Raw genomic sequence first — 10,723 nt, 5'->3', positions numbered from 1 at the left:
TCCACTACATCGCCCCTACATCGCCGCCCCCTGCCCCGGCCTCCACTACATCGCCGTCGACAGGAGCTCGAGGGGCGGCCAAGGTCGGGGGGTCCTCCTGCCGTGCCCTCCGCCTGTCCCCCGTGCGCCGCCCCAGCAGCAGCAGCTCGCCCCCGGCGTCCGGCGAGATCGATGGTTGGCGGTGGTCCACCCAACCTCCGCCTCGTGCTGTTGAGGATTCTTGCACCTCAGACGCTGCTGGTCCCGTGCGCGCAGGTGGCGCTGCTGCTCGCGTCAGTGCACGCTGCCGGAGTGCGGCCCGGAACCGGCGATGGACGCCGGGGGCGGAGCTGGTGCTGCGCGCGTCACGGGCGAAACTAATCTAACTCGTTACTGAATGTGAATGGTTTCTGAATTTCAATTCATTCCCTTTTCCTTGGTTGGTTTCTGATGGAAACTAATCTAACTCGTTACGAATCCTTTCCCGTTGTGCCACATCACAGCTTCCGTGTTCGGTGAGCAGCGTCGTCTCCAGCCGATGGCCCCCGAGCAGAAGGCCCGGTGGACCAAGGAGATCGACTGGCTCCTCTCCGTCGCCGACCACATCGTCGAGTTTGTTCCATCACGTCAGGTGTCCAACGATGGCGGGCACCATGGAGGTCAGAAACAAATCCCCTCCTAATTTCCATCACAGTACCTGCACTACGTGACCTCATTATGCAAATCAAGGTACAACGGCAACAGATTTCGACATTTCCTTTTTTGTCAAACAGGTAATGATAACCCAGCAGCGCAAGGATCTGCAGATGAACATCCCCGCCTTGCGCAAGCTCGACATGATGCTCCTTGTAATAACAACTGCCCGCACCCTTCTCCTAAACATATAGTACAAGATTTTTCCGTGGAGATAACTGAATTGCTAATTTGCTACCGATACGTACGGTCGTCCAGGACGCAAGGAAGAGGTGGAGAGGCTGGGAAGGATGGAGCCGCTTAACTCGACGTTGTTCGACTACGTGGGCCCCCGGGACGGAGACATCCAGTGCACGCTGCCGGAGTGCGGCCCGGAACCGGCGATGGACGCCGGGGGCGGAGCTGGTGCTGCGCGCGTCACGGGCGCGGACGAGGCCGTTTCTTCACCCGGGTGGCCGGCCCCTTCGATGCAGGGGAGAGGTGCGGGGGCTGGGTGTGGACGGCCCCGTGCTGTCGTCGGAAGCCATCACCACCGCGCGTGACTCGTCTCCATCTCGCGGTCGGGTGGTCTCCATCTCCTCCATATGCTGCTCTCCAATCGAACCACGGCGGCGAGGCCCAGGAACGGGATTCCTCCCGTGACCTGCTCTCCAATCGAGCCTCCCAGTAGCGGAATCGAGCCTGCCGTGCTCGACGGTGGAGGCCTGCTGCCGCTGCCCTCCAATTGACGACGACGGTCGCGGATCCCCCGTCGCTGCTCTCCAATCGAATAACCATGTCGTGCTCAATGGTCCATCCTGCACATCCCAATCAAACGAATCGGCTCGCATCGGGTCGAACACAACAGACACCAAAAAAGATATTCGCTTTAACACCGTATGTTGCCGTTAGTTCAGACAGTGGTATGATGGAATCTCAAAGGCAATCCAACGATGGCTGATGGGTGCTCACGTATACACGCGGTCACCAAATCCACTCTCTATTTGTGTTAAATCAATAAAGCTCAAGTTTTACTTATGAGCTATTTGTAATACTTATGATTTATTTATGAAATGTGTTGTGTCAATGTTATATTGATTTGAGTTAGGAATTATTAATTCATTTGAATTTTTTATTTACTTATCTTCTTATTTGTTTGAAATTTGAATTCAAATGTCTCTCCAAAACCCTAGTTTCAAAAGAGATCATGTCGAAATTTATAACACTCTCATTACTCTAACCCTAATAGCAACGAGAGAGAAATTTCGATCTCTCTTAGGTTTTATGCAATTAAGCGCGAAAATTTCCCCCGTTTTACGATGAAATGCACAACCCTATTCTAAATCTACCCCGCGTTTGTCCTATGTTCTGGGATATTACAGCAGGTAAAAGTGCAAAACTTTTCCATTTTTAGCTAGGTGGTGTGTTCTCGCAAATGTCCCACATAATTGTAATGCTATTGGGAAAAGACACAATTAGGAGGTGTGTTTTGGCAAACGCTAGAAAATAACGGTGTCCTGTAGCAAATTTTTCCTAAACAAAAACCTCTTAGAAAAAGGGTACACCAATCCACACGAAACAAACAAACAAATAAATATGGCAAAAAGAAATACGACGAAGAATACACTACCATACACTGAAATCCACGGTGTCCAAACAAGGCCTAAAGGGTCTTAAAGGGTGTTATGCGTTGTTTAGGACAAGGCTTAAATTCTCTTCTTTTTTGAGAGAGAAAGACTTATTTTTTTTTAGAACAGGTTTAAATTCTCTTGATTTTTTTTTGAGAAAGCTTAAAATTCTCTTGAATCATCGAATGAAATTAGCGCAATATTAACTGGGGGCCCACAAGCTATGGCCGAACCCTTCACGAGCCTTGTCGACCGAAACAGCCCAATGGACCAATACACTTATCCAACGAGATTCGGTACGGCCCACGCGTCTGACGGATGGACGCGCCCTAACTCGCAGATCGCACTGCCAAGCCGCGCCGCCGCTCTCGTCGGGCACACGCAGCTCAGTCCACTCAACTTCCTCCGCCGTCTCCACGCGGCGAGTCCGTCGACCGCCTCCCTCGCCGCGCCGTGGCCTCACCGCTGCGGTCCCGCCCTCCCCCGAGGGCTGTGTGCCGGCGGCGCGCCCACCAGTAGGCGGAGGCGCGACCTAATTGGGGGCCAATCGGAGGCGCCGGGCTCGGGCGGCACCGCGGCAGGCTGCCAGAGAGCCACCGGCTGCTCAAGTCAACTTCGTCCCCATTACCGCGGATGGCTGCCGACTCCATGTTCCCGGTCCTGCGTGCCTCCGACTACTTCACTCGGCCGTCGATCGACGAGCTGGTCGAGAGGGAGGCGGCTGATCCAGGCTACTGCAGCCGGGTTCCAGGCTTCGTCGTCGGGAGGGTGAGGTATGGACAGGTTAAGTTCTCTGGCGACACCGATGTGAGGGGGTTGGACCTGAATGGAATCGTCACGTTTGACCGCCATTGCGTGGAGGTTTACGGGGACGAGGCTGGTAAACCTGCGGTAGGGCATGGCCTTAATAAAGCTGCGGAGGTGACGTTGAGGCTGGATCTGAGGGGGCTTCCAGAGGCCGGCGCCCTAGTTGAGCTTCTGAGGTGCCGCGCCAAGAAGCAGGGTGCTAGGTTTCTCTCTTTCGATCCTGTGAATGGTAACTGGAAGTTTGAGGTCGATCACTTCAGCAGGTTTGGGTTTGTGGACGAGGAGGAAGACGACGTTGCCATGGATGAGGCGGTTGGTCGACAACCACCGATTGCTCAAGTAAGAGACCCACCTCCCAATGGACATCAACTGGAGCTTTCGCATTCATTGCCTGCTCATCTTGGGCTGGACCCTGCAAAGATGCAAGAGATGCGGTCAGCCTTGTTTCCCAATGATGAAGATGATGAAGATATGGAGGATGGCTTTCCATCTGATCACAGATACCTCAGCAGAGAGAGGATGAGTGTGGATACACCCGACACCAGTGCTAAAGGTCAGAGGCTGAGGTCTCTGTCTCCTTTGCACGATTCTTCTCAGAAATTCGGAAGGAGATCTGGTATGCTTCCGAGGAAAGAACCACATGCACTGCTGGAATATCATGTTAATTCTCCGGACCCTGGTCCATCTTCTCATGGTATACTTATGTCCGGAAAGAACAAGGGATTTCCGATGAGAATGACCAAGGTAGAAGGCTTTAAACTGCCAGCTGAGCAAGCAACTCCTGTTGCTGGAAAAACATATTCTAACTGCGTAGTGGATGCTGCTTTATTCATGGGCAGATCATTTCGAGTTGGCTGGGGACCAAATGGCATCCTTCTCCATTCTGGTAGTCTGGTCAATTGTCCTGGAACTGGCCTTTCTTCTGTTGTTCACATAGAGAAAGTTGCAGCTGATAAAGTTGTGCGTGATGAGCAGAACAAAGTTAAAGAGGAGCTGACGGAACTATGTTTCTCGGATCCAATGGACCTCCACAGGAGGCTTGATCGTGAAATTCTGGAAACTGAGTCTGGCAAATTTAAATTGAAGCTTCACAAAGTTGTGGCCAGTCGTTTCGTTTTGCCAGAGATTTGCAGGTCATATATCGATATCATTGAAAGGCAGCTTGAAATCAGCGACTTATCTATGTCTTCGCGTGTGCTGTTAATGCATCAAGTTACTGTTTGGGAGCTGATTAGGGTCTTGTTCTCTGAGAGAGCAGCTGGTAATCAGTTGGAATTTAGTGGTGATGAGGATCAGGAGGGCATGATTTTGGATAAGAAAGAAGGTTCTGCAAACATAGACCTTGAAGCACTCCCTTTGGCTAGGAGAGCAGACTTTAGCAACTGGTTACAGGACAGTGTTTGTCACCGGGTACAAGGAGAGGTGGGCTCCTTAAGTGATGCCAGGTACTTGGAACATATTATTCTGCTTCTGACTGGTCGACAATTGGACACTGCTACAGAAATTGCTGCTTCAAGGGGTGATGTTCGGTTGGCAATCTTGCTAAGCCAGGCAGGTGGATCGATGTTAAATCGATCTGATGTTGCGCAGCAACTAGGTATGTGGAAAATAAATGGTCTGGACTTCAATTATATTGAGGAAGACAGGCTAAAGGTATATGAGTTGCTTGCTGGTAATGTACAAGGTGCTTTACTAGATTCACCACTTGACTGGAAAAGGTACCTTGGTTTAATCATGTGGTATCAGTTATCACCAGATACATCACTTGATATCCTAATTCATTCTTATTACCAACTACTTGGTGAGGGCAAAGTTCCAAATCCTGTTCCTGTATACATTGATGAAGGACCTCTCGAGGAAGCACTTCAGTGGTCCCCAGGTGACCGTTTCGACATATCATTTTATTTGATGCTTCTTCATGCCAACCAAGATGAGAAGTTTGGGCTGCTAAAAACTATGTTCAGTGCATTCTCGTCATCGTATGACCCCTTGGACTACCATATGATCTGGCATCAACGCTCTATTCTGGAAGCTATTGGAGCTTTTAGTACAAATGATCTTCATGTACTGGATTTGAGTTTTGTTCATCAGCTACTATGTCTTGGGAAGTGCCATTGGGCTATCTACGTCATTCTGCACATGCAGCATGTGGATGATGCGCCTTACATCCATGAAAAGTTAATCAGGGAAGTTTTGTCGCAGTATTGTGAAATATGGAGCAAAGATGAGGCTCAGAGGCAATATATTGAAGAACTTGGTATACCAGCAGAATGGATACATGAGGCTCTGGTTAGTATAATTCCATAGCTGTCAACAAATTATCTGTCATGCAGTCAATGTATATATTCTTAATGAATTTTTGTCTAACCATCGATTACAGATACTCCCTCCGTCTCATGAAACTTGTCTCAACTTTATTTAAATTTTGATTGTATCTACATACTAAATAGTGTCTAGATTCATTCAAATTTCGACAAAGTTAAGACAAGTTCCATAGGACGAAGGGAGTACTTAGGAATGACACTACAAAAAAGAAAATACACTTGAGCCTTGCATAGCTTAACATTATCTATATGCAGGCTCTTTATCATGAGTACTATGGAGACCGGCAGGGTGCGCTGGAGAATTACATTCAATGCGGAAATTGGAAGAAAGCTCATACTATTTTCATGACATCTGTTGCTCATTCCTTGTTTCTGTCATGTAAGTTTTCCGTGCAATGCACTAAGCAAGTTGTTGTAAAGACTTGAATTCACTGTTCACTTTCTTATGGTCCTAACTTCACAAAAATGTGCAGCTGTACTACTTGGCTACATCTCGAAAACCTAAATATGTGAAGCTTGGATTTTTCTGTGCGATTCTATTAATTATTACTGTTCCGTTCATATGTATGACAAGATGTCCTGTCAATTGCTTTAGTAGTTCTGTTATTAATTGCATGGTTTATATTGTAGTATGTGTTTATAAATTCTTGTTTATTGGTATATTTTTCAGCAAAGCATCAAGAGATCTGGGACATTACCAACGTTTTGGAGAATCACAAGTCTGAAATTGCTGACTGGGACGTTGGTGCTGGAATATACATAGACTATTTCATTATAAAGAACTCTATGCAAGAAGATAGTACGATGGATGATGATGATTCAGTAAGCATTTTTTCCTTCAAATATTTCCCGAAGATTTCCCATCCAATACAACCTTATTTCTATCTTTCAGGATCCACTTGAGACGAAAAATGAATCATGCAAGAGTTTCTTCATCCGATTAAATGATTCGCTGATTATCTGGGGAAGTAAATTACCTGTCGAGGCGAGGTAAGATACTGTTTGTTGATGTAACAGATATACAGCCCTGCGCACTTTCTTCTTTTGAATGAAGGGATTTCTCCCCAATTTCATGAACGAATCACTAAAGGTTCAATACATGGTTCAAAAGTAAACTGAAAACAGTAAACAACACTGCAGCCTGCACGTAACCAAATATTTACCTACATGAAATTGTTGGTCTTCCATGTCACTGCTTTGACTGAAGTAATCCTGTTTTCAAGAACATATTTTAGTTTTGATAAGTTCGCATATAATTAGGTTTTGCAGAGAGCTGTACTTAGTAGAATTGCATAACCCATTCCAAAACCAAGCTTCTTGGTGACAGTTGGAAATCTTGGTCATTCCTTACACAGCTCAGCTGATTTTATTTTTTTAAAATTCGTTGACACGTAGTGGGGTTTTTTTTTTTTTTTTTGGTTTAGAACATATCTCATTTTTATGTATGGCAGGGCATGCTACTCGAAGATGGCAGAGGAACTCTGCGAGCTTCTAATGAATTCCCCTGGCGAGGGCTCAGCGCCAGGTCTCTACATGGGCTGCTTTGAGACGATGCTCAACGCTCCTGTCCCTGATGATCACAGGGCGTCCTACCTGCAGGAGGCCGTCTCCGTTTTCACCGACATACTTTGCCAGGATTCATTCTAGGTGATCCGTGTAATTGTTTCTTCGGATGATCCACGATGTTGTTTGGTGGATTCAAGTCTCGGAATCTTGATTTGCGCAAGAGCTCCAAATGGGGGAGTTACATCACAGTTTCCAAGCCTGGTACAGAGAGAAGTTTCTGTAGAACCTGCTATTGGTTGGTGCAGACTGCAGAGGATTGCCACCCACTGTAAACTCCTGAAGAACTGTAACGAGATTTTCCTGAACAGAGTGCAACTTGTCCTGTAACACCCGTGAACTTGCTTCTACATGTATTCAGCTGTTAGATGTTATTACGATGAACAAGCAACTTGTTTAGGGTTTGCATCAGTCAGTAGGTGGGCTAGAGATGAACGAGTTGTTGTAGATTTATCAGATGAGAGATAAAAATCTTGGTTGATCTCATTATGGCGTGCACGCCAACTAGCGTGCACATGTACGTTGTGCGCGGGTTAAAGATGGATGTAGGTTTGTCGCGGGTGAAATGTTTGGTTGATCTTGTACTGGCGTGCAAGTCATGGAGAGCGTGCTGAAACTGCTTTCCGCAGAACCCTGCGAAACCGTGGCTTGTTTCAGGAAAGCTTGGGCCTAATACCGGGGACGGAAGGCGACATGAAGCAATAAAACTCACATGGCTTTCCGTACTTTGTTCTTTAGTACCCAGTGTCTTATATTATTTCTCGACGGTACCTCCTACCTGTGCAAGTTAACTCGCCTCTTGTTAGTACGATTGACTCGAGAGTTCGTCACTAGTCGTCCAAGAAAAGAGAATTCGTCCTCGATGCCTGCCATCGTGTGCTCCAATAGCTGAAAAATAAAGAAGATTGCCCATGACTGTGCAGGGGTCTGGAAGATGCTCATATCCAACCCAGCAGTAACCCGATTCCTTTTTTTTTTTTTGAAATGGGGGGTAAAAAAGACTTTGCCCCAATCGATAAATTAAGAAGAAGTTTTACAAGACTGTAAAGTAGGTTTATTACAAGGTTTACTCTCCCGGGATCAATTCACCCAAACGCTTGGCACCCACCAAAACCCATAACCTTGCCTCAATTTTTTTCCCAAAAAAGACTATTTGCAAAGGAGCGAGCTTGTTTCGAAAAACTCTTGTGTTACATTCACACCAAACTTCCTAAGAAACTAACAAAGTGAGTGAAGCCATAGCTTTGAGATTGATCGCGGCTTCGCTCGACATTCTCCACCACTCCGCATGCAATTGAAAGACCCACCCAATGCGAAGGAACAAGTTCAGGAATGCCCAACTGTACCATTCTTTAACCCGCCTCCAAAGGTGGACGGTGAAGTGACACTGAACGAAAAGATGATCCACCGATTCCATGATTTGCTTGCAAAGAGGGCAAATGCCGCAATTAGGCTACCCTCTCTTCTCCGCGCGTCCAAATGCAATTTTGGTTTGCAAGCCACACAAAAAGTTTAACTTTAGGCGACTTTCAAATGTACTTATTCGTGGCCGAGGCGATAGGTCCAAGAAATTGCACTTCGTAGGCCGACTTGGTGGTGTATTCTCCATGCGGCGTGAGCCTCCAACCAATGTCGTCCTCGATGTCATGACGGAGGTTGATCGAATGAAGAAGGGACCAAAGCTCGACAATTTGCCAAAGGTTAGTAACCCGATTCTTATCAACGAAAAGAAGATACACATATCTAAACCCAGTAGTAATCCGATGCTTATCATTTATCACCTGAGGTTGGGTGGTTAGGAGGGTGGTTGTACCCCCAGCCCACCAGAGTTCAAACCCTAGGTTTGACATCTGTGTGTCTCATAAAGGCGGAATATTCATTCAGTGGGAGCGACGTTAAAGTCGGACAATGCACCGTGGTGATTTCGTCAATTTCAAGATCCAATCCGCCGCTCGGTTAGGAGGTGCTCATAGGGGTAGGGTGTGCGTGTGTGCGTTCATAGGGGTGAGTGTATGCGCATGTATGTGAGCGCCTACGTTTGTACTGTGTTTCTCAAAAAAAAAACGAAACTTGATCACGTTGCTACGTCAGGTACGGTTCTTATCACGAGTCACGACCGCATCCACCCACCCACTCACACACCGGCCAACAGGATTTTAAAAAGGAGACTGACCAGACCACCGAAACAGCTGCAGCTCTCGCGTCGGCGCGTGGGCGTCCGTCCCCGGCGTCACGGAAACAGACGAACGGCACCCGGTAATAAACAAAACCAGCGGGTGATTGCAGCGCAAACCCACCCACGACGCCGGCCAACCGGAGAGACTTATCCGAACCCAGCAAAAGCGAAGCATACTTGGAGTAGCAATCAACATGTACAGATACCCGTCCTATAAATGCACACCACGTCCCAAGTCCATTTCACAGCACAGAGCAAAGCAATCCAGAGCAACAGTTTCCTGCTAAAGTTGAGTTTTGTTGAGTTGTCAATGGCGGACATAGCGATGCTGGTGGCCGATGAGGAGTTCGAGAAGAGGCTCAAGCGAGGGGCGCCCGGCGCCGGTGTCAGATCCGACGAGGCGTCCATGGGCAAGGCCAACTTCGGCGCCGTGAACAAGGTGTGGGGCTCCTGGGTCGAGTCAGCCACCGCCGCCGCGTCCGGGGTCAAGGTGCACGTCGCGGTGCTCGTCAAGGCCGACATGGCCGAGCCCAAGGCTCCGATGGCCGTGGCAGCGTTCAACGGCTTCTTCTCTGCTTAGTAACTTCCATCTTCTTCTTTTAGTGGAGAAATCGAATTGATTTGGAGGAGTTACCATGTACTACTACCTCTCCTCAGCCTCCTCGTACCCACAGCCACTTTCAGTGTGGTTTGTACATAATCGTGTACTGTACTGATTTGCCCTAGTGTAATCGAACATTCAAAAGGTCCTTCGCAGATGAGTCTAGTTTTTTCAGCCTCCTCGTACCCACAGCCACTTTCAGCCACTTTCAGCCATTTTTCTTCTTTTAATGGAGAAAAATGGAATTGATTTGGAGGAGTTATTATCATGTTAATACTAGTACATCTCCTCCTCCACCTCGTACCCACAGGCCGTTTGTACATAATCGTGTGCTGTACTGATTTGCGGCAATGAAGAAATTTGTACAGTACTACTCTTATATTTGACAAGAACAATGTATTTGCGTTCTTATGCTGTGGATCTAAATTGTGTGCCGAACTGCAAACTACTAGCTAGACTGGTCAGTATACTCAAATGGTTTTGCCCCTCACACCCCGACTCCGATTGATAGGTCATCATATGAAATCGAAACAATTATGGTTTGTCGGAAAGTATGTGTATGGAAGACATATATTGGCTCTGTCCTTTTGGGCCTGGAACACCGATATGCCGTGAATCAAGATTATATATTATCATATTTGTGGTTTTTTTGTGTGTGGTTGAAACACCAGAAAGCCGTGAATTAGGATTATGCTTTGACAAATGCTGTTAAGAATTCAAGCATGATAGGTTCTGTTGGATTGAGCCCTCGCCGAAGATAAATTGGTTCACATAGTAAACTTGCGGGCATAAGTTTGCTTTCTTTAAATTATTACTTGCATAAGGATCACTTTCAAAAGATGTAAGCTTAGTTGCGGACTGACGCTATCATGATCTGAATTCTGAAAGAAGGTGTTTTGGACCGATGCTGACATAATGTTGTCGGCAGTGTTGAATGGTGATTAAGGTGGTCATTTTAGAGCGTTGATTTTTG

General features: G+C 47.1%; 2 protein-coding genes and 1 long non-coding RNA gene across 4 annotated transcripts; all 3 read left to right on the top strand.

Moving 5' to 3' along the window:
* LOC127349209 (uncharacterized) lies at positions 1 to 1,749 on the top strand. 2 transcript variants are annotated; one of them, XR_011742213.1, is made up of 4 exons: positions 1 to 385; positions 483 to 638; positions 753 to 827; positions 931 to 1,749. It is a non-coding gene; the product is annotated as an uncharacterized lncRNA (long non-coding RNA). The 2 variants fall into 2 exon arrangements; XR_011742212.1 differs by having other exon boundaries at positions 1 to 638.
* An 855-nt stretch (positions 1,750 to 2,604) lies between these two features.
* LOC127296921 (nuclear pore complex protein NUP96) lies at positions 2,605 to 7,459 on the top strand. The gene is made up of 5 exons (XM_051327169.1): positions 2,605 to 5,375; positions 5,666 to 5,789; positions 6,081 to 6,232; positions 6,303 to 6,400; positions 6,862 to 7,459. Exons 1-5 carry the CDS (start codon positions 2,913 to 2,915, stop codon positions 7,055 to 7,057), a joined length of 3,033 nt encoding a protein of 1,010 aa, XP_051183129.1. The 5' UTR covers positions 2,605 to 2,912; the 3' UTR covers positions 7,058 to 7,459.
* Positions 7,460 to 9,374: 1,915 nt separating this feature from the next.
* LOC127296922 (uncharacterized) lies at positions 9,375 to 9,905 on the top strand. Its single transcript, XM_051327170.2, has one exon. It carries the CDS (start codon positions 9,460 to 9,462, stop codon positions 9,727 to 9,729), a length of 270 nt encoding a protein of 89 aa, XP_051183130.1. The 5' UTR covers positions 9,375 to 9,459; the 3' UTR covers positions 9,730 to 9,905.
* The last annotated feature ends 818 nt before the right edge of the window (positions 9,906 to 10,723 follow it).

The sequence above is a fragment of the Lolium perenne genome, chromosome 4, assembly GCF_019359855.2.
Source record: "Lolium perenne isolate Kyuss_39 chromosome 4, Kyuss_2.0, whole genome shotgun sequence".
Lineage (NCBI taxonomy): Eukaryota > Viridiplantae > Streptophyta > Magnoliopsida > Poales > Poaceae > Lolium > Lolium perenne.
This window is presented reverse-complemented; position numbering and strand designations above follow the sequence as displayed.

Bases quoted from the DNA above. Each gene is read 5' to 3' on its own strand.
- LOC127296921 (XM_051327169.1), top strand. From the start codon at position 2,913: ATGGCTGCCGACTCCATGTTCCCGGTCCTGCGTGCCTCCGACTACTTC. The intron at 5,376-5,665 runs GTTAGTATAATT...ATCTATATGCAG, and splicing joins AATGGATACATGAGGCTCTG to GCTCTTTATCATGAGTACTA. The intron at 6,401-6,861 runs GTAAGATACTGT...TATGTATGGCAG, and splicing joins AAATTACCTGTCGAGGCGAG to GGCATGCTACTCGAAGATGG.
- LOC127296922 (XM_051327170.2), top strand. From the start codon at position 9,460: ATGGCGGACATAGCGATGCTGGTGGCCGATGAGGAGTTCGAGAAGAGG.